General features: G+C 45.8%; 1 protein-coding gene and 1 non-coding gene across 2 annotated transcripts in view; one reads left to right on the forward strand and one right to left on the reverse strand.

Moving 5' to 3' along the window:
- The window catches only part of Zc3hav1 (zinc finger CCCH-type containing, antiviral 1), a 57,650-nt gene extending 44,134 nt beyond the window's left edge, over positions 1 to 13,516 (reverse strand). Inside the window, exon 1 of the mRNA XM_069996878.1 lies at positions 12,809 to 13,516. Coding sequence (XP_069852979.1) covers positions 12,809 to 13,116 — 308 coding nt within the window. The 5' untranslated portion in view covers positions 13,117 to 13,516. The remainder of the gene's footprint in view (positions 1 to 12,808) is intronic.
- Positions 5,714 to 5,820, forward strand: LOC138810307 (U6 spliceosomal RNA). Its single transcript, XR_011367104.1, has one exon. It is a non-coding gene; the product is annotated as a U6 spliceosomal RNA (small nuclear RNA).
- Positions 13,517 to 24,729: the final 11,213 nt, after the last annotated feature.

Consider the following 24,729-nt stretch of genomic DNA (forward strand, 5'->3'; position numbering starts at 1 on the left):
CATGTAGTCACTGACTTTTGCAATAAAGACTCCCATGATTTAGTTTATTAATTGTAGCATCCTTTGTTTTCTTAATGATAGGGATCCAACACCCTGACCTCCTCAACTGCTTCTTCCAGGCTATATCTTCATCCTAATTTGGGGGAGCGGGGGTGTGTTTGGCTTTCTTGCTCATGGATGATAAGTAGCTCTTAAATCATGCCTCCCATCGAGCATTTTGCTGATTAGTTGAAGATTTAAAAAAATGACTTTCCTGCTGGGGCTGGCTTTGAACCACAATGCTCCACGTCTCAGCCTCCAGAGTAGCTAGGATTACAGGTGTGAGCCACAGATGCCCAGGAGAGAATGAGTTTTCCTAACATACTTCCAGGGAGGTGATACTTGTTGCTCAAGGCTGGCTCCCCCTAAGGGAACAATGGGTGTATGATAGAAGGTTGATTAGAGGCGCACAAGTACTCTCCACTCACCAGTCCAAAAAGAGCTTGACTACAAACCTTTCTGAATTTCCTGTAACAGAGCAAACAAGAATGCTGCCCCCACACGGAGCAGATAAATCACAAGCCATCAACTTGGTGGAAATAGGAAATGGTAACTTAAAAAATAAAAAAAAGGGGAGGGGTCTGGGAAGGTGGCTTAGGTGTAGAGTGCTTGCCTTGCACGCATGAGGCCCTGGGTTCGATTCCTCAGCACCACATAAGCAGAAAAAGCCAGAAGTGGCGCTGTAGCTCAAGTGGCAGAGCGCTCACCTTGAGCTGAAGAGCTGAGGGACAGTGCCCAGGTCCAGAGTTCAGGCCCCATGACCGACAATAAATAAATAACTAAATAAATAAATAGACCAAGATGGCCTTGAAAGAGGCAGAATTATCTCTCTTTCAGGATTCCCAGGCCAAAAGCCTAAAAATCAAATGACCTTTCTGCTTTTCCATTCCAGACCCAGAATAAAATGTTTTAACCCAGCTAGGTGAAGCTTTCTCATGCCCCATGTCTACACAGTAAGCCTGCACAGTGGTTCTTAAGCGTGGTCACAGGTAACACTCCCACTGGAGAGTTTTTAAAAATACCTAAGCCCAGCCACATCCTGAGACTGGTTTACTTTGACTGCAGTGGGATTCCAGGTGATGTGAGACTCAGTGGCTGGGCCAGGTTCAGATGTTCACCTCTGAGCGCTCAAACTCATCGAGACAGTAAAACTCACCAAGACAGTAAACACAGAGCCAGTCACATAGCAGACTGCAAAGGAAGACAATAACCTGAAACCTTTGATAGCCATTTATATACTGAAATACCTCTTCTTTTCTCCCCCCTTTGACCTTATGCAGTTGATGAAAACACACACACACACACACACACACACACACACACACACACACACACACACACACACACAGAGATAGTTAAAAGACACTATAGGAGGGGCTGGGAAGGTGGCTCAGTGATGAGTGCTTGCCTTGCATGCATGAGGCCCTGGGTTCAATTCCTCAGCATCACATAAGCAGAAAAAGCCAGAGGTGGTGCTGTGGTAGAGTATTAGCCTTGAGCTGAAGAGCTGAGGGACAGCGCCCAGGCCCAGAGTTCAGGACCCACAACCACCAAAACAAAAGTTACTATAGGAAATATTCAAATACATGGAGATTGAACAACACAGTGTAAAATGACAGCTAGGTCACTGAAGAAATGAAAAGAGAAGTCAAAAAGTTCCTGCAAACAATGAAAATGAAAGTATAACAAAAGCAGGGCAAGAGGAAGTTCATAGTTATGAGCGCCTGCATACAAAGAACAGAAAGGCCAGGTGCCAGTGGCTCACGTCTGTAATCCTAGCTACTAAGGAGGCTGAGATCTGAGGACTGTGGTTCAAAGCCAGACCAGGCAGGAAAGTCCATGAGACTCTTTTTTTTTTTTTTTTTTTTGTCCGACCTGGAACTTGAACTCTGGGCGTGAGCACTGTCCCTGAGCTCTTCAGCTCAAAGCTATGCTCAAAGCTAGTGCTCTAACACCTGAGCCACAGAGCCACTTCTGGTTTTCTGGTGGTTAATTGGAAATCAGAGTCTCATGGACTTTCCTGCCCAGGCTAGCTTTGAACTGTGATTCTCAGATCTCAGACTCCTGAGTAGCTAGGATTACAGGGGTGAGCCACCAGCGCCTGGAGAGACTCTTATCTTCAATAAGCCACCAGAAAACTGAAAGTGGCACTGTGGCTTAAGTGGTAGAGCACTTGCCTTGAGCTGAAGAGCTCAGAGACAGTGCCTAGAACCAGAGTTCAAGCCCCACAACTGACCAAACAAATAACAACAAAAAAAGAACAGAAAGTTCCCAAATAAATAACTTGACAATGCAACTGAAAACTTCTAGATGGGCTGGGAAGGTGGCTCAGTGGTAGAGCACTTGCCTTGCATTTATGAGGCCCTGGGTTCGATTCCTCAGCACCACATAAGCAGAAAAAAAAAGCCGGAAGTGGCGCTGTGGCTCAAGTGGTAGACTACTAGCCTTGAGCTGAAGAGCTGAGGGACAGTGCCCAGGCCCAGAGCTCAGGCCCTATGACCGGACCCAAAAAATAAAAATAAAATAAAAAATAAACTTCTAGAAAAACAGGAACAAACCAAACCCCAAACTACAAGATGGAGAAAAATAGTAAAAACCAGGCAGAAATGGGTGAAATAGAAATTTATTTTACACACACACACAATCAATAAAATAAAAAGCTGGTTACTGGGAGGGGAGATAATATAAACTAGTCAAGAAAAAAAAAAAAAAGACCAGAAAATGTGAAAAGATAGAATCTAGACAACAGCTGGGCGCCAGTGGCTCATGCCTATAATCCTAGCTACTCAGGAGGCTGAGATCTGAGAATTGCAGTTCAAAGCCAACGGGGGGGACAGGAAAGTCTGTGAGACTCTTATCTCCAATCAAGCACCAACAGCACAAAGTAGAGCCTTGGCTGAAGTGGTTGAGGACTAGCCTTGAACAAAAAAGTTCAGAGGCAATGCCTAGACCCTGAGATTCAAGACCTATAACTGGTACCAAAAAAGAAAAAAAGATTAAGTCAGTGGGTTAGGAGAGGGTACGGATGGGTCACTGGGTCTAGGACGCCTACAACAGTGGGGAGAAACAAGACCAAGAGAGACCACATGAGCAGTGTGGGGAGAGGAAGGGTGGAGCTGGCGGAACAGCTGACTTTAACCACAGCTTTATTACCCAGAGCAAGCTGGACAGAAATCAAGCTCCAGGTGACTGAATCCAGATAGATGGCTGAGCCTCAGCTGGCTGCTGGCCTCGGTATGGAGAAACAACTACAGCTAAGCAGCCTTGATTATGCAGGGACCTCACAATCCATTTAAGATAGAGTACAGACAGAGGAGAGGCTGAGGATCTGTACATACAGTTATATCAAGACTGAGACAAATGCCACGTAAGGCCTTTGCTAAAATCTCTGTGCCTGCCTGGAAATACAACTCAGTGCTGGATGGCTTGCCCAGCATGTGCAAGGCCCTGGGTTCTGCAAACACTTTTTTTTTTTTTAATTTGAAAACTAAAACAATGTAAATCTCCAGGTTTAACTCAGACCCTTCAGAAGTCTGTAAGAATATCTAGGGATAGGATCTTTGAAAGATTCTCCAAGGATTCTGCCATGCAGCTAAGTTTTGGAGACATTGCCCTAAATCCACAGCAGGACTGAAGGAAAGCAGAGGAAGAGAAGAGAGTAAGGGATAGGGGGTGGCGGTGGCATTGCCAAAACAATGATGATCAGAGAAACTAAGTCACCCCAGTCTTCTCTTCTCCCCAGTTACACTTCCCAACATAAATTCCTTTGAAAGGTAAATTGAGCAGTGTGATGCAAACCTGTAATCCCACCTACTCCAAGAATCAAGAGACACAAAGAAGGACTGAGGCTCTAGGCTCAGTCAAGACTCTATCCCAAGAATAGCCCAAAGTAGTGTTTACTGAGTATGGTGGCTCACACGTGTGGTCCCAGCTACTCAGGGGGCAGTGTCATGTAGTGAGTTGGTCTGAAATGTATTAAATGCTCTTCTCTAGATGGAAAAGAGTGGAAAGGGCCTCTACTCTCTCCTCAGTCCAGCTCCCTTGCTCTAACTTGATTAAAGTCTGATATCTCAGTGACCAGAAATCCTGGGTCCTCCTGGGGTCTTTTACACCTCTGCCTTGCCATTTAGGTCCTTACCTATTCCAAAGTAGCAGATTCCTTCCTGGCAATAAATATGATTAGGTACAGAAAGCAAGTTAGAAGCATTTAACACTCGGAAAAGTAATATATACTTATTTCAGATGTTTATTTTTGCCCTCCCTGTATTACTAAAACTTAGAAAGTATTGTTTCCAGATACATATTTGTCTCAATGTAAGATTTTGATCATGGTTCCCAGGAACCTTTTGTTGTTATTGTTGTTGTTGTTGTTGGTTGTGAGGCCTGAACTCTGGGCCTTGGTGCTGTCCCTGAACTCTTCAGCTCAAGGCTAGGGCCCTATCACTTGAGCCACAGCACCACTTCCGGCTTTTTTCTGTTTATGTGGTGCTGAGGAATCGAACCCAGGGCCTCATGCATGCAAAGCAAGCACTCTACCACTGAGCCACCTTCCCAGCCCCCAGGAACCTTGTAATGCCACCGAGTTTTTTCTTACCTTAATTTCTGCAGAACACTGCAGACATGGAAAGTCACATGTGATCAAATTAAAATGGAGCAAATCAGAAAAGAATGGAAATTCCCAAATGATTCTAAACCATAGGGTGCATCTCTTTGTGTCACAGGGTGGAGAAAACAGCATGTCCTCAGGGCCGCAGCCTGACTACGTGACCCGGGACACAACTTAGATGACTAAGAGAAGGAACTTCCGGCAAGAGTGTTCCTGGTAAGTTCACCCACACACATGCATGGCACGTGTGCGCACTTGTACTGGCAAAATGCAAGCCTTGAAAATGTCCTACTATGCCTAGAACCCAACCACAATGCCATATAGGATTCCACCTCAAGGAAATGTCCAGTATAGACAAATCCATACAGAGAGACAGTGGATTCAAGATTTCTAGAAGCGGGAAAGGACTGAGGGAGGAATGACCCTTGCTGGGTGTGGAGTTCTTCGGAAGGTGATGAAAACATTCTGTAATCTGATAGTGATAATAGTTGCAAAACATCATGAATGTGTTTGCTAACTCTTAAGTGTACACTTTTTTTTTTTTTGAGCCAGTCCCAGGATTTGATCTCAGGGCCTGGACACTGTCCCTGAGCTTCTTTTGCTCAAAGCTAGCACTCTACCACTTGAGCCAAAGTGCCACATCTGGCTTTTTTTACTTATGTGGTACTGAAGAGACTCAGAGCTTCTTGCATATCAGGCAAGCACTCTACCATTGAGCCACATTCCCAATGCTTAAGTATACACTTTTAAAATGAGGTTTTAGCTATTTTAAATAGTCAAATAGTAAGCCTGAGGCTCATACCTGTAATCTTATCTCAGAAAGGAGGCTGAGATCTGAGGATGACAATTCAAAGCCAGCCTGGGCAGGAAAGCCCAGGAGACTCTTATCACCAAGTAACCACCAAAAAGCTAGAAATGGAGCTGTGGCTCCAATGACAGAGCCAAGGGACAAGTGCCCAGTCCCTGAGTCAAAGCCTCAGTACCATAAAAAAGTAATTTATTTATTTTAAAACTCTTTATTATTTTATGATAAAATAGAATAAAGGGTACTATAAACAAAAGTAAAATGTTCGCTTCGGCAGCACATATACTAAAAATTGGAAGGATTACAGAGAAGATTAGCATGGCCCCTGCGCAAAGATGACATGTAAATTTGTGAAACGTTCCATATTTTTAAGTGAAGTAAGCCAGGCCCAAAGAAACATAGGTCCCATTGTTTCCCTTATTTACAATAACTAGTAATATCTCTGAGACTAGCAGAAAAGGTCAGATAAGTTGATGTTAGGTGAAATGAACCCCAAGATAAGTATTCAAAAATGTTTTTTTTCTTTCTTGCAATTGTTTCTAACATATTTATAAGATGATTTCTTTGTTGCTTTGTATGTCCCTCCCCCGCACGGTTTAAGCCCTGCTTTCACTGTATTTGATGTTGGTACAATTTATGGAGGGAAAGGGCAAAAACAAACCGTTTAAATAAGGATACAGGTGGACCCATTGAAACAATGATATGTACAAGTCGTTATGTTGAAAAACAAACTTTACAATTTTGGTGAGGGGTGGGGGGGGAGGGGCAGGAGTTGGGAAGGAATGGAAAGGGGAAACAAAGGAGAAGGCAACAATGCTTGATAAGAAATGTACTCATTACCTTGCCCATGTAATTGTAACCCCTCTGTAAGGTATTTTTACAATACAAATGTTTTTAAAAAAGTAAACTGTGAAAATGACCCCCCAAAAAGTAGAGTCAAGGGGCTGGGAAGGTGACTCAGTGGTAGAGCGCTTGCCTTGCATGCCTGAGGCCCTGGGTTTGATTCCTCAGCACCACATAAGCAGAAAAAAAAAAGCCGGAAGTGGCGCTGTGGCTCAAGTGGTAGAGCGCTAGCCTTGAGCTGAAGAGCTGAGGGACAGCACCCAGGCCCAGAGTTCAGGCTCCACAACCGGACCCCCTCCCCCCCCAAAAAAAAAGTAAAGTCAAGTAAGACAAACTTAAATGATAACTGGGAATCTGGTATGGTGTTGCATGCCTATAATCCCAACTACTTGGAAGATAGAAATAAGAGGATCTCAATCAGAGACCAGGTGGGACAAAAACTCAAAACTCATTTGAAAAACAACCTAAAGCAAAAAGGGCTGAGGCATGCTTCAAATGGTAGAGTGCTTGCCTAGCAAGTAACCCCAAGTATACCAGGGAATAGCAAGATGGAAGCCTGCCTGCACTATACTACAAAAACATAAAACAAAAATAAAAACCAGGGCTGGGAAGGTGGCTCAGTGGTAGAGCACTTGCCTTGCATGCATGAGGCCCTGGGTTTGATTCCTCAGCACCACATAAGCAAAAAAAGCCAGAAGTGGCACTGTGGCTCAAGTGGTAGAGCGCTAGCCTTGAGCTGAAGAGCTGAGGGACAGCGCCCAGGCCCAGAGTTCAGGCCCCACGACCGGACCCCCAAAAAAATAAAATAAAACCACTATGATACAATTTCATAGTCCTGTATTGGCCCAAATTTCAAAAGACTCACGAAACCTCGTGGCAGGGACTCAGCATGGGAATGTTGTCAACTGGGTGGAGAACAACTTGGAAAACACTCTTTAGAAAACAATCTGGGGGGGGGGCTGGGAAGGTGTCTCAGTGGTAGAGCGCTTGCCTTACATGCCTGAGGCCCTGGGTTCGATTCCTCAGCACCACATAAACAGAAAAAAAAAGACGGAAGTGGCGCTGTGGCTCTAGTGGTAGAGCGCTAGCCTTGAGCTGAAGAGCTGAGGAACAGCGCCCAGGCCCAGAGTTCAGGCCCCATGGCGGGACCCAAAAAATAAATAAATAAATAAATAAAAATTTACACAACAAGTGAAGGGGAGGGGAGGGGAAAGTCAGTAGGGGAGGGGAGGGGAGAAAAGAAGAGAGGGGAGGACAATGGGGAGGAGAGAGGAAGGGGGAGAGGGAGGAAAGAAGAGAGGACATAGAAGGGGAGAGAAAAAGGAGGGAGGGGAGAAAAACAAAAGTAGTCGCTCCTAATGTCAACATGACTGGATCTTCAAAACAATACTGAATAAAAATTCTAGAACACATTAATCTTCACTTTTGTATAGATACACATATATATATATATATATATATGATACACATATATACATGAAGAAATTTAAAAATCCTAAAAGAGGGGCTGGGAAGGTGGCTCAGTGGTAGAGCGCTTGCCTTGCATGCATGAGGCCCTGGGTTCGATTCCTCAGCACCACATAAGCAGGGAAAAAAAGCCGGAAGTGGCGCTGTGGCTCAAGTGGTAGGGTGCTAGCCTTGAGGTGAAGAGCTGAGGGACAGTGCCCAGACCCAGAGTTCAGGCCCATGACTGGACCCAAAAAAAAAAAAAAAAAAAAAAATCCTAAAAGAGCAGGATACTAAAATCACAATTGGTGTTACTTCTGGGAAAAGAGGAGAATGAAATGAAGGGAATTTAAAAAACAAAAGTGCCAAGGCCTATTTTACTTTTATTTACATATTTATTTACTTTACTTATTTATTTGGCAGTACTGGGGTTTGAACTCAGAGCCTGGTAGACTAGACACTATGCCATTTTTTTTTTTTTTTTTGCCTTTTTTTTCTCTTTTGGTCAGTCGTGGAGCTTGAACTCTGGGCCTGGGCGCTGTCCCTCAGCTCTTCAGCTCAAGGCAAGCCACAGTGCCAATTCTGGAGTCTCCCAGACTTTCCTGCTGGGGCTGGCTTTGAGCCGAGATCCTCAGATCTCAACCTCCTGGGTAGCTAGGATTCTAGGCGTAAGCCACCAGCGCCAGACTTTTGCCTTATTTTTCAGATAGGGTCTTAGCTTAGACCCAAGCTGGATCACAATCCTTCCATTCATGCTTCCCGCACAGCTGGAATGACAGAGATAGAAAGAGCTAACTTTCTGCCCTGGCTGGCCTGGAACCGCGATCCTTACTATCTCCATGTCCCAAGAAGTTATTTCCTTTGTACAGCTAAGGAACAAAAATGAAAAAGGTAAACATTCATTCTGAGAGGTGAGTTACTTCTGAGAGGTAGTTACAAGTATATTCTCTATCATTTCTGGGTGTGTGTGTGTGTGCATGTGTGTGTGTGCGTGTGTGTGTGTGTGTGTGTGTGTTATTTATTTATTTATTGCCAGTTCTGGGGCTTGAACTCAGGGCCTGGGCACTCTCTGAGCTTCTTTTGCTCAAGGGTAGCACTTTACCACAGAGTACCACTTCTGGCTTTTTCTGTTTATGTGGTACTGAGGAATCAAACCCACGGCTTCTTGTATTCTAGGTAAGCACTCTGCCACTAAGCCACATTCCCAGTCTCTCTGGTATATATTCAGAGTACACATACGTTCTCTTATTCTTTGTGCATTTCAATATTCTTCCTCTCAATATATGAAACAACTGGTCTTCTTCTTATTTACCCACCCCCACCTAACGTTTCAACTAAAAGAGAAAGGCAAAGGCACACAAACAGGAAAGCAAGAGGAAGAAACACCCACATTGGCATAAACCACAGAGCCCGTGGAAGCCACTCACCAGCTGACTTGAAACAGTTAACCATCAATGGTGCTTACAAAACAATAACCTGAACTGACGCGAGATCACACTTCCTAGATCACACTCACGTCCATGAATTGAGATAACATCTCTAACAAGCTTATCTCAGAGCTTAGTACTTAATGATTTGTTCAATAAGTGGTAGTTATTGATGTCAGAGCTGGAGTTTGATTTCCATATGTGGGAATATTATTTCAGCAAAGCAAAATTTAATATCAAAACTAATGTGCCAAGAGAAACAATTTTGTTTTGGTTTGGTTTTTTTGCCAGTCATGGTGCCTGAACTCTGGGCCTGGGCACTGTCCCTCAGCTCTTCAGCTCAAGGCTAGTGCTCTACCACTTGAGCAACAGCACCACTTCGAGCTTTTTCTGCTTATGTGGTGCTGAGGCATCCAACCCAGGGCCTCATGCATGCAAGGCAAGGACTCTACCACTGAGCCACCTTCCCAGCCCCAAGAGAAACAATTCTATAACACCTAAGCAAGCCTGATTAGCAACTGAAAAGTACAGGTTAAAGCATTGCAAAAGCAGGGGGAAAAGAAAAGAAAAGAAAAGAAAAAGAACAGACAGAAATTATAGGACAGAACAAAATCCTGTTTAAGTCCAGGAGCTGGTGACTTGGACCTGTAATCCTAACTACTCAGGGAGTTGAGATCTGAGGACGGAGGTTCAAAGTCACCCCGAGCAGGGAAGTCCAGTTTATCTCCAATTAAATACCAAAAAGCACAAAGTAGAGCTGTGGCTCAAGGGGCAGAGCACCAGCCTGGTGCAAAAAATTTCAGAGACAGCACCAACTCTTTGAGTTCAAGCCCCAAGATCCGAAAGAAAAAAAAAAGTAGGTGTACTATGATTACTCTAATAAAACATAGATTTTTATCTGTTAGATATAATTACCAAAGAAATTATGAAGCAAATGACTGCTAGGATTTTTAAAAAAATAACTCATTGAGTTCAGGATAGTGTAGAGAAGGCAAAATAAACAAGACCAGCCATATTTTGAAAACTGATGAGTCAAAATGATGGACATGGGGCTGGGAAGGTGTCTCAGTGGTAGACGGCTTGCCTTGCATGCATGAGGCCCCTGGGTTCCATTCCTCAGCACCACATAAGCAGGAAAAGCCAGAAGTAGCACTGTGGCTCAAGTGGTAGAGGGCTAGCCTTGAGCTGAAGAGCTGATGGACAATGCCCAGGCCAAGTTCAGGCCCTATGACTGAACCCCCCCCCCCCAAAAAAAAAAAAACTGAGAAAAAGACTTGTAAAACCAAAGGTCAACATTGGTTGGCGAAGGAATTTTCAAAACAAAAACAATGACAAAACGGATCAAGAAACCTTGCAACTGGTTATTACTCACAGAAGTAGAAGAATGTGTTAGAATGTTCTTTCCTTTTCTCTCCTCTACCCAGTATCCTTTTCCTGCTTAGTAATGGAATTGCTGGTAACTTAGTTGCCGTCTAGATACAAGTTCTGGCAACTCAGAAATACATTTTTTCTTTTTTCATGGGGCTTGAACTCAGGGTCTGAGCATTAACACTGAGCTTTTGTGCTCAAGAGTAGCAGTTTACCACTTTTGAGCAACAGTTCCACTTCTGTTTTTCAGGTAATTAATTAGAGGTAACAGTTGGGGGGGGGGGGGACTTTTAAACCACAATCCTTAGATCTCAGCCTCCTGAGTAGCTAGGATTACAGGCGTGAGCCACCCTCCGGCGCCCAGCCACAACATATTAAATACATATTTTATTAAGAGAGTACATCCTAGCAACTAAAAGAATTAAGAGTTTTTAAGCATTCTAATCTAATAAATTTCTTGGAAAAAAAAAAGATCACCTCATCCACTCCATCTATTTAAAACTCTTTGTATGTTTTATTACACACAAATTAAGGTAGGAAACTAGGTTTTTTGCTAGTAAGTTCATGACCAACTGTTTGATGACCATCTTTTTGAATACTGGACACCAGCTAAAGCTTTTTTTTTTTTTTTTTTGCTGGCCCTGGGGCGTAGGCACAGGTCTCTGAGCCTCTTTATGCTCAAGGCTAGCACCCTGTAACTTGAGCCACAAGGATACTGCCAGCTTTTTTTGAGTTTATTGGAGATAGGAGTCTCGTGGGGACTTTTCTTCGGAGGCTGGCTTAGAACCCTGATCCTCAGATCTCAGCCTCCTGAATAGCTGGGATTACAGGCGTGAGCCACCAGTGCCCAGCTTCACCTAAAGTTTTTAAGGACAAACGTTTTACCTTTATCAGTTACCTATATTGTTGCTGTTTTCCTTTTTGAGTAGATAGAACCTAAGGACAGAAAAGATGTGAAGGACAGAGATTCATTAATGAGCCTTTCAATCTCAAGTGAGATGGAAAGGAGGATGGGGCAGAGGAAAAGACACTTTGTTGCAGGACTGGGTTACTAATAGGATTGGAGGAGGAGGAAGAGAAAGAAGAGGAACGGGAGGAGCAGAAGAAAGGAGGAGAAGGAGGGGAGGAGAAGGGGAGAAGGGGGAGGAGGGGGGAGGAAGAGAAGAATGGGGGAGGGGAAGATGGGGAGAAGGAAGGGAGGGGAAGGGAAAGACTGGGGTGGAGGAGAAGGGGGGGAGTAGGAAGAAAAGGAGGGGGAGGGGCAGACAGGAGGAGAAGGAAGGAGGGAGATAGGAGGGAGGAGAAGAAACTGGAGTACAGGTCGGAGAGCCTGCCCGGAGGGAGCTGACCAGTGTGGTCACAAGATTGCTCAATTCCTCGGACCCCGGAATCCAAGCGAGCAGGCCTGAGCAGCGAGTGTGTATTTGGAAGCCATCTTGTCATCACCATCTACTTGTCACGCCATCATCGGTGTCACCATCCTAGGTGTGTGACATGTAAACCCCTCACCCGATGTTTGACTCCTTTTTGTAGTTGTTTAACCATGCGGGAGAGCACCCCAGGCCTTGGGTACGTGGGGCCGGCGCTCCAGGAAGAACTGAATCACAAGGCTTGCCAGGCACCGGTGGCTCAGGTCTGTCACCCTAGCCACTCAGGAGACTCTAATCTCCACAATTAACCAGCCAGAAGCCAGGAGGGGAGGTGGGAATCGTAGGGATAGAGCTCCAGCCTTGGGGGGAGGGGGGGGGGAGAAAAGCCAAGCAGGAGCTGTAGGCCCTGGGTTCAAGACCTGGGAGCAGCACAAAAATGAAAAAAAAATCAAAATAAGAGCTTCAAGAGCAGAGGGCGACCGCGGGGGAAGCGTGGGCTGGAGGAGGCCGCCCGACCCGAGGGTGGTCCTGGGGAGGGCGCACCGGGCTGGCCCCCCGTGCGGGCCGGCCCGGGAAGGGGGCGAGGGGGCTTTTATCTTGGGTCACTCTGAAGAGGGCCTTGCCGGCCGGGCGGCGGTCAGGAGGAGCCGCGGCTGAGCGGCTACGGGCGGTGTGGACCGACGCCGGTGCTGGGTAGTGCTGCTGGCGATCTGGGAGGATCCCCACCCGTTCCGGGACCCGAGTAAAGGAGGAAACGACGCCAGCTAACCCGAGATCTGCCTCCCACCCCCCAGGGAAGCGTGGCTCCGGCCACACACCGGGAACGGGGCAGGGGCGCCGATCGGCAGGGGACCCCTCGCAGAGGCGGAAAGGCGCGGGCCCGCCCCGGGGCGGGAGCACTCACCGATCCGCCTGCGTGTAGTGGCACCGGCCCAGCAGGTTGAGCTTGCAGAGGTGCAGGTTGTCGCAGCCTCGCTCGCAGTACTTGCGACGGCAGACGCGGGCTCGAGTGTTGGCCACCACCGACCAGGTGCTGCCGGTGCTGCTGCGGGTCTGGAGCAGCACGAAGCGGTCGGGCCCGGCGTCCTCCAGCACCTGGCGGAGCTGGCCCTGGGAGAGCGCGATCTCCTCCAGGAGCGCGTCCAGGGTCATGCGGCCCCCGTGGGCGCACAGGACCTTGACGATGAAGCTGCACACCTCCGGGTCCGCCATGACGGACACTCGCGCGGGGACTCGCGCGGGGACGGAGAATCGAAAGTTAGCCGGGTTCCCGGGGCGGGCGCGGGCGGTGCCGGGCGCGGGACGCGCGCGCTTTCGGTTTCCGATTCCGATTCGTCCGGAGCGTCCCGGGAGTTCGGGGCCCGGCGATCCCGCGGAGAGCCAGCCGCGCGACGGCCAGGGGAGGAATCGATCGCGCACCCCCGCTGGTCTGCCCCGCGATCGTGGCCGGCGGCGGCGGCCACAGCTGGCCGGGTCCTTCTCTCGGTCCCAGCTGCGCCCCGCGACGCCTCCTCTCGGGTAAGAAGAGGAAGTTGAAGATGGGTCCCGGGACTCCGCGGTGGAGGTCGGAGCGGGCCAGCCCCGGAGGCGGGCGACACGCCCCAGGGCCCCACTAGAGCGGCCCCACCCCTCTCCGGAAAGAGCGGACCCTTCGGGAGCCGCGCTAGGAAAACCCGTCTTCCCCACCCATCTCTCCACCCCTCCGGGGTCAGCGCCAGGTCTGCACCCGGGGAAGTAACCCGAGCAAACGCGTCCCGCCGCCCAGGGCTCCCCAAACACGGATCCCCGGACCCCGGGTGGCGGATGAGCTTGGTTTTAGGGTGATTTCAGTTGCACCCTCTCTGAAAGATCGACGTGTTGGTGACTTTATGCCCTTTTCTTCTCGTTCGGATTTGCTTATAACTGCCGACTTTGGGGTGTCTCCCCCCACCCCCAAATCACAGCTTTTTCAGTCTCCTGATGGCGAGAAGTCTCAAGTGGACAAGTACCGGATAGCCCAAGATTTCCGACCGGTGCCTCCCCCCCCCCCCCGTCTCCCCCTAGATGTGACATGAAGACTGTTTCTAAGTGAAAACCTTGGTGTGATAGCAGAGATTTAAAAAAAATAATAAGTCTGTAAGTTTGCCTTTGCTGACTAAAGCAGGAGCCCCCCCGAAGACTGCTCTTAACTGGGGTGGGGTAGGGGTGCATTTCCTGCTCACTCACCTGCGGGGCGGGGATGGGGGTGGGGGGAATCTATCCCTTGTTAGCATTTAAAAAAAAAAAAAACCCAGTACATCCATATGCAGAAAACTGAAAGTGGATCTCAGTGGGTCACCAGGCACTAATACCAATTCGAAGTGGATCGAGATCGCTGCGTCAGACCCGAAACTGAAACTACTGCCAGAGAAGGAGAAACAAAACTTATAGGTAGAAACTTCTTGAAGAGTCCCCTGAACCACACAGATAGGAGAGAGACATGACACATGGGACTACATCACAATAACAAGTTTCTGCACAGCTAAGGACATAGCTAACCCAGGAAGAGAGCCAACAGACTAGGAGACCGTCCCTCTCTTTTTTTGAAGCTCTACATAGAAGTGATTTTTGTTATTTTTGTGCCTGAAATGTAACCGCTTTTTCTACGGAGCAAATAATGGTAAAATACTAGAAAGGTTTTATATGCTATTTTATTCCTTGTCTTTATTTATTTTTGCGGGGTGGTGGAGGAAAGAGAGACCCTAAGCTTGGGAGTCTGCCGCCGCCGCTGCCTCCTCCTCCTCTTCTTCTTTGCAATAGGGCTGTTTTCTGATATAAGTTAGTTTGACAGCCTTTATGACGTTCTTGATGGTTTTTGTTTTTTTTTCCAGGGCTGAGGACCGAACCCAAGGCCTTGAGCGCGCCGGTAGGCACCCTTCCGCTGGGAGAAACCCCCAGCCCTCTTGATGGTTTTTTATATGCTATTTTGTGCAAATGTCTGTATCTGAATTTTTTATCTAAGATCAGAGATTGATATATTTTATTTATTTAATAAATATGACATACAGGTAATATATTAAAAGATATTTACTATAATTAGTGGAAGTTTTAATTCAAAAATAACACAAAACAGAACACAAACATTGGATAGATCTTGGTTTTTTATTCAATTTGCTATTCTTCTTTTGATTGGAGAACTGAGTCCAAGAATGTTTAGAATTATTATAGAGAGATGTGCCATAATTTCCTGTATTTTGTTTTTTTCCTCTTCCTGTGATTATTAAATTGATCTTCTAGTGATTTGTGCCTGATGTGTTTCTTTGATTTTGATTATTTTCTTCAGATTGTATTCCTCCCTTTAGAATTCTTTATAATGCTGGGTTAGTAGTCATGAATTCTTTTAATTTTGTTTGTCATGGAAGGAGAAGATCTTTACCATCAATATCAGACAAAAGCCTAATATCCAATATATACAAGGAGCTCAAGAACCTAATGCCTCCCAAACCTATTAAACCAATCATTAAATGGGCAAGGGAGCTAAGGAAAGACTTCTCAAAAGAAGTAAAATGGACAAAGAAACATGAGAAAACATTCATCATCCCTGGCCATAAAGGAAATGCAAATCAAAACAACTCTGAGATTTCATCTTACCCCAGTTAGATTGGCCAACATTGTAAATTGGAACAACAAATGTTGGCAAGATTGTGGGGGAAAAGCAACCCTACTGCACTGTAGGAGAGAATGTAAACTAGTACAACCACCATGGACAGCAGTATGGAGTTTTTCAAAAACTAAACATAGACCTTTCTCATGACCCAGCCATACTATTCCTGGGCATCTACCCAGAACATCACAAACCAGAATATGATAAAAACATTCGCACATCCATGTTCATTGCTGCACTATTCACAATAGCCAAAATATGGAAACAGCCCAGATGCCCGCAATAGATGAGTGGATCAAAAAATGTGGTACCTATGCATAATGGAACTTTACGCAGCCATTAGAAAGAATATAATAATGTCATTTGCAGGGAAATGGATGGAACTAGAACAGATCATGTTAAGTGAGGTAACAAAGCTCAGAAAGACAAAAGGTGCATATTCTCTCTGATATGTGGAAATAAGATCTAAAATACACTGGAATATGATAAACTATACATAATTCTAGATACACACAGTGAGACCCCAAAAGAGGATATTCTTTTTTTGTTGTTGTTGTTTTTTTGTCTGTCATGGGGCTTGAACTCTGGGCTTGGGCACTGTCCCTGTGCTCTTCAGCTCAAGCGAGCGCTCTACCGCTTGAGCCACAGTGCCACTTCTGGTTTTCTAGTGATTTACTGGAGATAAGAGTCTCATAGACTTTCCTGCCCAGGCTGGCTTTGAACTGTGATCCTCAGACCTCAGCCTCTGGAGTAGCTAGGATTACAGCCACCAGCGTCCGGCTATTCTTTTTTTTTTTAATTGTGAAGGTGATGTACAGAGAGGTTATAGTTACATAAATCAAGTAATGAGTGCATTTCTTTTTGAACAATGTCACCCCCTCCCTCATTTTCTCCCAGTTTTTCCCTTTCCTTCTGTCCTCCCCAAGTTGTGTAGCTCATTTCCAATATAGTGTCTAGTGCGTATCACTGCTGTATTAGTTCACCCTTTGTCCCACTGTTTCTGTGCTTCTCCTCCCCAAATCAGCTAAACATATATCAGACAAAGGATACAGAAATTAAAAAAAAAAAAAACAGTGACAAAAAGGGGAGGGGGGGTGGAAGAGAACCACAAAAGAAACTCGAAGGCCCAATGCCTAAGTGCTTCATATTCTTTTGTCTTTCTTTCTTTCTTTCTTTCTTTTTTTTTTTTTTTTTTGCCAGTTCTGGGGCTTGAACTCAGGGCCTGAGCACTGTCCCTGAACTTTTTTTTTTTTGGTCCGGTTGTGGGGCCTGAACTCTGGGCCTGGGCACTGTCCCTCAGCTCTTCAGCTCAAGGCTAGCACTCTACCACTTGAGCTACAGCGCCACTTCCAGCTTTTTTCTTTTTGCTTATGTGGTGCTGAAGAATTGAACCCAGGGCTTCATGCATGCAAGGCAAGCACTTTACCACTGAGCCACCTTCCCAGCCCTCCTGAACTTCTTTTGTTCAAGATAAGCACTCTACCACTTAAGCCACAGTGCCACCACTTCCAGCTTTTTCGATGTATGTGGTACTGAGGAATTGAACCCAGGGCTTCATGAATGTTGGCAAGCACTCTACCACTAAGCTACATGCCCACCCCATCTTTTTCAAATAGTTCCAAGTCTGGTGTGAATGGCTCATGCCTATAATCATAGCTACTCAGGACACTGAGATCTGAGAATTCAGGTAAGAATCCTGGGCAGAAAAGTCTTTAAGACTCTCATCTCCTACTAACTAGTAAAACAACAGAAGTGAGCTATGACTCAAGTGGCAGAATGCCACTTTTTTCTCTTGAGAGAAAAACCTAAAGGGATAGCGCCCTAAGTTCAAGCCCAGTACCAACATGTGCACATAGACAGACAGACAGACAGACAGACAGACAGACAGACACACACACACACACACACACACACACAGACAGACACAGAAACAGAAAGCTGGGCACTGGTAGCTTACACCTGCAATCCTAGCTACTCAGGAGGCTGAGATATGAGGATCACAGTTCAATACCAGCCCAGGCAGGAGAGTCTGTGAGACTCTTATCTCCAATAAACCACTCTGAAAACCAAAAGTGGCACTGTGGCTCAAGTGGTAGAGTGCTAGCCTTGAGCTGAAGAGCTGAGGAACAGTGCCCAGGCCCAGAACACGACCGACAAAAAAGAAAGAAAGAAATAGAAATACAAATAGAAATAGAATCTTTGGTATGAAAACCAGCCAGACCTGGGGCCACATTATCTGACTCCATTGGCTGTACATGCTGCATCTATAGTTGGACTTTTTTGTGGTCTGACAGGTTCCTAGGGACCTTTTACTAGAAAATCACTTGAGTTCAATGAATTCATTGTATTTACTGATAACCTTCTATGCAGCCATAGATCAGTCACTCTGAACATGTAGACATCTAAGAAACATTCTCCCATACTCAAAGAATGTTTGGGGAAAACACAAATAAGTGTTAAAGTATACAGGAATCTAGGCTGGGAAGGTGGCTCAGTTGTAGAGTGCTTGCCTGGCATGCATGAGGCTCTGGGTTTGATTCCTTAGCATCATATAAGCAGAAAAAGCTGGAAGTGGTGCTGTGGCTCAAGTGGTAGAGTGCTAGCCTTGAACTGAAGAGCTGAAGGACAGCGTCCAGGCCCAGAGTTCAAGCTCCAAGATCAACAACAGCAACAAAAAAGTATACAACTATGTGGCTGAATGCCACAGCAGGCATTCAAGAGTTAGAGAATGAAGAGTTGTAAAGGTAGTAAATAATTCCCCTCTATTTGAAGTCATAGAAATCAATTGGAGAGCCAGGTGCTGGTGGCTCACACCTATAATCCTAGCTATGCAGGAGGCTGAGATCTGAGGATCACAGTTCAAAGCCAGCCTGGGCAGGAAAGTCCATGAGACTCTTATCTCCAATAAACCAGTAGAAAACCAGAAGTGGCGCTGTAGCTCAAGCAGTAGAGCGCTCACCTTGAGCTGAAGAGCACAGGGAGAGCGCCCAAGCCCAGAGTTCAAGCCCCATGACCGACCAAAAAAAAAAAAATCAATTGGAGGACTGGGGAAATAGCTCAGTGGTAGAGTTCTTGCCTGGCTTGCATAAACCCCTGAGTTCTTTCTATTCCCACAAACATAGGCCTGTATGTAATTTGTGTGTGTGTGTGTGTGTGTGTGTCTATAATTAGATAAGGCTTACCTCAAAAGAAACCATTTTGGTTGTGGAAGGGAAGGGCAAAGAAGATTTTGGATTTTGGAAGTACGGAATTTTAGAACCATGGACATGGTCAGCCTCTCCGGAAGGAGCTGCTGACACGAACATAAGGAGCTGAAGTAGCCAGGTGTGGTGGTACCTACCTATAATCCCAATACTGGGAAGGCAGGAACATCAAGGAGAAAAAAACGGGGAGAGTAGTAGAAGAATGCAGAGGAAACAGCACAGAAAGTCAAAGGAGATAGTCTGTGTCAGACTGGGGAGCTCCCCGAGCAGGAGTCTACCCTGGGGAAAAAACAAAGTCCTATACATTGCTTTGGAGTCAGTGATGGAGCCACAAGGAAAATACCAGTTTGGCTGGAAAGTGACTCCAGAATAGTTAAGCCTGAAGGCTATCAGCTAAACACACTCCAGGAAGCCAAACAACAAGAATGTGACTGTGGTGTCAGCTACAGTCCATGAGGGAAGGTCACGTGGTGCCAAGCATGAACAATAGTTGATACCACGTGATCCTCCTTCTCCATTGTACTAGGGAAGTAGCTCTTTTAGAACCTCTCTTCCTACAAGGAAACTCAGTTCAGGGAAACAAGTGCTATGGCCCTTATTCTATCTCCCCCACCATTCCCCACTGTGGAGGCTAATACCCCTCACCCTGCTCTAGCACTTCAGCTGATCTTAGTAGCTACCAGACTGGGAGCCCCAGTGCTCATTCTTAAGGGGTCTAAGCACATTCTCCAGTAAAGGTGCTGTTCTTGCCATAATCATTCAATCACAATTAAGAACCAAGAGACACTTAAATCCATCCCTGGGGTTCCAAACACATTCCATTCTGTCCCCAGTATGGAACAACCTTACCTCCCTTAGCTGACTTTTCCTGAGATGGCCTTTCCTTTTCTTATCTCCTGCTCTTTAACCATTTAGCTAGCAGCCAGCACTTGGGAACCTCTGTTGTATCTATGGGCTAAAGTATGTCCATCTGGGGACCCTGAGCCTCTCTCTACAGAATTCAGGATTGTGGGGACAGAAATGCCCAGTAAGTCATTGGAATGATGACCAGATTTTCCAGTTCTCTTTGGACTGAATTATGACAGGACTCTGTTAAGTAAAGGTAGCTCTATGGCAAAAGTGTGAACATCTGTTACTCATTATGTGTGAATAGGAATTATGATCTGATTAGGGTAGACAAGAACACATTCATTAGATGAATGGCTGCAAACCACATGCCTTAGGTGGCACAAATTTACCCTGGCAAAAATGCTATGTTCAGCACAGGAGGTATGACGAGCAATAGTCTGTAGGTGTGGTCTAGGACTCATCCAGTTACTTCAGGATCCATACTGGAAAGGTAAACAGAGATACCGCAGGGGCCATACTTCCTCATCCTTTATGTACTTAAGAGTAGCACTAAGCCAGGCGCCAGTGGCTCACGCCTGTAATGCTAGCTACTCAGGAGGCTGAGATCTGAGGATCACAATTCAAAGCCAGCCTGGACAGAAAAGTCTGTGAGACTTTTATCTCCAATAAACCACTCGAAAATGGGAAGTGACACTGTGGCTCACGTGGTAGAGTTCTAGCCTTGAGCTGAACAGCGCAGGGACAGCACCCAAGCCCAGAGTTCAAGCCCTACGACCGACAAAAAAAGAAAAAAGAAAAAAAGAATAGCACTAGTCTCTGCCATATTTTCCATCCTACAACACAGTTGCTATAAATCGTGACTATTTCATAGTTGTCTAGAGGGTGGGATGCAATAACAGATGGTTCCAGCTCAGCTTCTCCCCTTTTTTTTGTTGTTGTTGGTTGAGGAGCTTGAACTCAGGGCCTGGGTACTGTCCCTGAGCTCTTTTGCTCAAGGCTTAGTGTTCTACCACTTTGAGCCACAGCTCCACTACCAGTTTTTGAGTGGTTAATTAGAGATAAGAGTCTCACAGGGACTTATGTGCTCAGGCTGACTTTGAACTGCAATCCTCAGATCTCAGCTTCCTGAGTAGCTAGGATTACAGGCATAAGCCACCAGTGCCCTGCACTATTTTTGTTTGCTGATTTTTGTGTGCCAGTCCTGTGGTTTGAACTGAGGTCCTAGGCACTGTCCATGAGCTTTTGCTCGACTGTTGCTCTACTACTTGAACCTCACCTTACTTCAGCTTTTTTGGTAGTTAATTGGAAATAAGAGCCTTAAGGACTTTCCTGCCCAAGATGGCCTTACCTGAATCTTCATATTTAAGCCTCCTGAGTAGCTGTGATTATAGGCATGAGCACTAGCACCTGGCTCAACTCCTTCCTTACAAGGCCAAAATGAATGTGATTAGCACAACTTATAAATACATCAGTCCCAATTATTTGACAAGTGATAGAGCTAAGGGGACTCAAGAACTCTGTAAGCTTGACCCTAATCAAGACTTCGTTTGACTCCTTCTCCTGTGGGGTTCATGAAGATGCTTCCAGTTTCTGGACAAAGGCTGACCTCTGACCTATGCCTAACACTCACTAAATTGTCTAGTTTTTCCTCTTTTCTCAGTGTTTCGTCACTGCAGTAAATGGTGTCTGTCTAGGGAAAAGATTGGAAGAACCATTGCAATACATTGCTGACATGGTCTTGCAGGTCCTTCACCTGAGGAAAATAGCCGCTTTTCCAACTTAGTGGGTTCTGAGTTCAAGTATGGAGTCTGGGTAGGGAATTGTGATTATGTGGGGTGACTATTCTTCTAGTTGTTCTGCTTCTTAAATCTTGTTCTTTGAGGGGAGGGTATAGTACTATAGTTTGAACTCAGAGCCCGGTGTGTCATATGCAAGTGCTCTGTCACTGTGCCAAAGCCTCAGCCCTTTTTGCTTTTGTTTGTTTTTAGAGTAGGGGTTACACTATTTGCTTGCTCCAAGCTCAGACCATGATTCTCCTTTTTGTACCTTAGTAGTTGCTAGGATTACAAGTGACAGTTCCTTATTCATTAGTAGTATCTACCAGTACTATTGAGCTTTTTCTTTACTTTCTTTCTTTCAGTTATTTTTTATTTTATTTTTTTTATTTTTTGGGTCCGGTTGTGGGGCCTGAACTCTGGGCCTGGGCGCTGTCCCTCAGCTCTTCAGCTCAAGGCTAGCGCTCTACCACTTGAGCCATAGTGCCACTTCTGGCTTTTTTCTTTTTGCTTATGTGGTGCTGAGGGATCGAACCCAGGGCCTCAGGCATGCAAGGCAAGCACTCTACCACTGAGCCACCTTCCCAGCCCTTTATTTTTTATTTTTGGGTTCGGTTGTGGGGCCTGAACTCTGGGCTTGGGCGCTGTCCCTCAGCTCTTCAGTTCAAGGCTAGCGCTCTACCAATTGAGCCACAGCGCACTTCTGGCTTTTTTCTTTTTGCTTATGTGGTGCTGAGGAATCAAACCCAGGGCCTCTTGCATGCAAGGCAAGCGCTCTACCACTGAGCCACCTTCCCAGCCCCTTTCTTTCTTTCTTTCTTTCTTTCTTTCTTTCTTTCTTTCTTTCTTTCTTTCTTTCTTTCTTCCTTCCTTCCTTCCTTCCTTCCTTCCTTCCTTCCTTTCTTTCTTTCTTTCTTTTTCTTTTTCTTTTTCTTTTTTTGTCAGTCATGGGACTGAACTCTGGGCCTGGGCACTGTCCCCCAGCTTTTCAGCTCAAGGCTAGCACTCTACCATTTGAGCCACATCAGTACTTCTGGCTTTTTCTGCTTATGTGGTACTGAGGAATTCAACCCAGGGCCTCATGTGAGCAAGGCAAGCAGTCTACCATTGAGCCATCTTCCCAGCCCCTGAACTTTTTCTTTTTAGACAGGAGTTGTAATGTGTTGTTCAGACTCCCCTCAAATTCACCCTCCTCTTGGCTCAGCCTTTTTTTGTTGTTGTTGTTAGTGGTAGGGCTTGAACTCAGGGCCTGGGAGCTGTCCCTGACCTTTTCTGCTCAAGGCTAGTGCTCTACCACTTTGATGCACAGCACCACTTCCAGTTTTTCTGGAGGTTACTTGGAGCTAAGAGCCTCACATCGGGGCTGGGAAGGTGGCTCAGTGGTAGAGCGCTTGCCTTGCATGCCTGAGGCCCTGGGTTCAATTCCTCAGCACCATATAAGCAAAAAGAAAAAAGCCGGAAGTGGTTCTGTGGCTCAAGTGGTAGAGTGCTAGCCTTGAGCTGAAGAGCTGAGGGACAGCGCCCAGGCCCAGAATTCAGGCCCCATAACCGACCCCCCCCCCAAAAAAAAAGAGTCTCACATCTCACAGACTTTCTTGCCCTGGCTGGCTGTGAACTTCGATCTTCAGATCTCAACCTTCTGAGTAGCTAGGATTACAAGATTATCAGTGTCTGGCTTTCAATCTCCATCTTTATGTATTATCACTTTTTCATGCTTTAGGGAAACATCTTGGCAACAATCTGCAACATCTGGTCTTTGCCAGAACACTTCATGTTGTATCCTAAGAGTGGGCACTGAAGTCAGTAAATTCTTCCATACACAGTCATATTTCCATTTATTTAACAGTTTTCTTGGAATGTTAACATTGGAAATCAGTATCTATAGTTTAAAAAAGTAGAACAAGTGACTGATAAGGGAAAAGGAAGAATTGTTAAGTAACCAAAGGAAGAATTTTTGTTGTTTGTTCTTTTTTTTTTTTTAATTGTGTCTGTCTTTCTACTATTATTGTGTATCACTGTTATTCGATTGGATGATCTGGGCAGATGTGGGAATCTGAAGGAAATGAATTGGAGGACAGTGCAAAGTTGGAGTTGACAGGGCACACTGTTATGAAATTAAGCTATATGAGCCACCAATCAGAGGGAAGCAAAACAAACATGGGCTATGATGAGTCTGCTATGCCAAGTCATAGAAATGAAAAGTACATAAACATTAGAGTTGAGTCAGATGGAATGTCCAAAGTCCATGCCAACAGGTGTTGGACAGGAGATATGGGAGTGGACAGAAGCTGCAATCTAGAGATCAGATAAAAGGAGAAGGGAAAAGGGTGGGATGGGGTGGAGGCAGCAGACGTAGGGGTTTTCCCTACAGAATTGACTCCAGTAGTCAGCTGGCCTTCAATGACTTTGCCTCAAGACATTTTCACCCTTGGGCAGGTACCAGAATGGGACTTATTTTTGTAATCAGTAAGATAGTATAGAAATAACAGTCCGACTTCTAAGATTAAGTCAGGCTTCTTTTTTTATTTTTTTTATTGTAAAAATACTGTACAGAAGGGTTACAATTACATGGGCAAGACAATGAGTACATTTCTTATCAAGCATTGTAGCTTCCTCCTTTGTTTCCCCTTCTCATCCCTTCCCATCCTCCCCCCAAGTCAGGCTTCTTCATTGCCTTTTTTGAGATCCTTTGCTCTGGGGAAGCTCAACATTAGGGTTGTGCTTACTCAGCTGTCCGAGGAAGAGGTCCCAGTTGCAAGTAAGTAAGCCCTCCCCAAACAGCCAGCATGAACACAGCTCCTCTGTGAGCCTTCCTTCCTTCGATTCCTTTCCCTTCCTTCCTTCCTTTTTGTAGAGTACTGACACTTCAACTCAGGGTCTTGAACTCTTTATTAGCTTTTTTTTTTGCTCAAGGCTGGCCTCTACCACTTGAGCCACATCTTCACTTCCAGTGTTTTGATGGTAAACTGGAGATGATAGTTGAAGCAGGATAGACTAGGGGAAATAAGACGTGGTAAACGGCTGCCAGGAATTCAAAAATCTTAAGCTTAAATACAGGAGATAGTCATTCTACTTTCAATCATTCATTCATTCTACTTCCCAGCTGTACTTCCTTTAAGATTAGGGGAGAAGGGCTGGGAAGGTGGCTCAGTGGTAGAGTGCTTGCCTTGCATGCCTGAGGCCCTGGGTTCGATTCCTCAGCACCACATAAGCAAAAAGAAAAAAGCTAGAAGTGGCACTGTAGAGCGCTAGCCTTGAGGTGAAGAGTTGAGGGACAGCGCCCAGGCCCAGAGTTCAGGCCCCATGACTGGACCACCCCCCAAAAAAAAGGGGACAAGCCGGGCGCCAGTGGTTCATGCCTGTAATCCTAGCTACT

This window comes from Dipodomys merriami, unplaced genomic scaffold, assembly GCF_024711535.1.
Source record: "Dipodomys merriami isolate MVZ:Mamm:240054 unplaced genomic scaffold, mDipMer1.0.p SCAF_5, whole genome shotgun sequence".
Taxonomy (NCBI): domain Eukaryota; kingdom Metazoa; phylum Chordata; class Mammalia; order Rodentia; family Heteromyidae; genus Dipodomys; species Dipodomys merriami.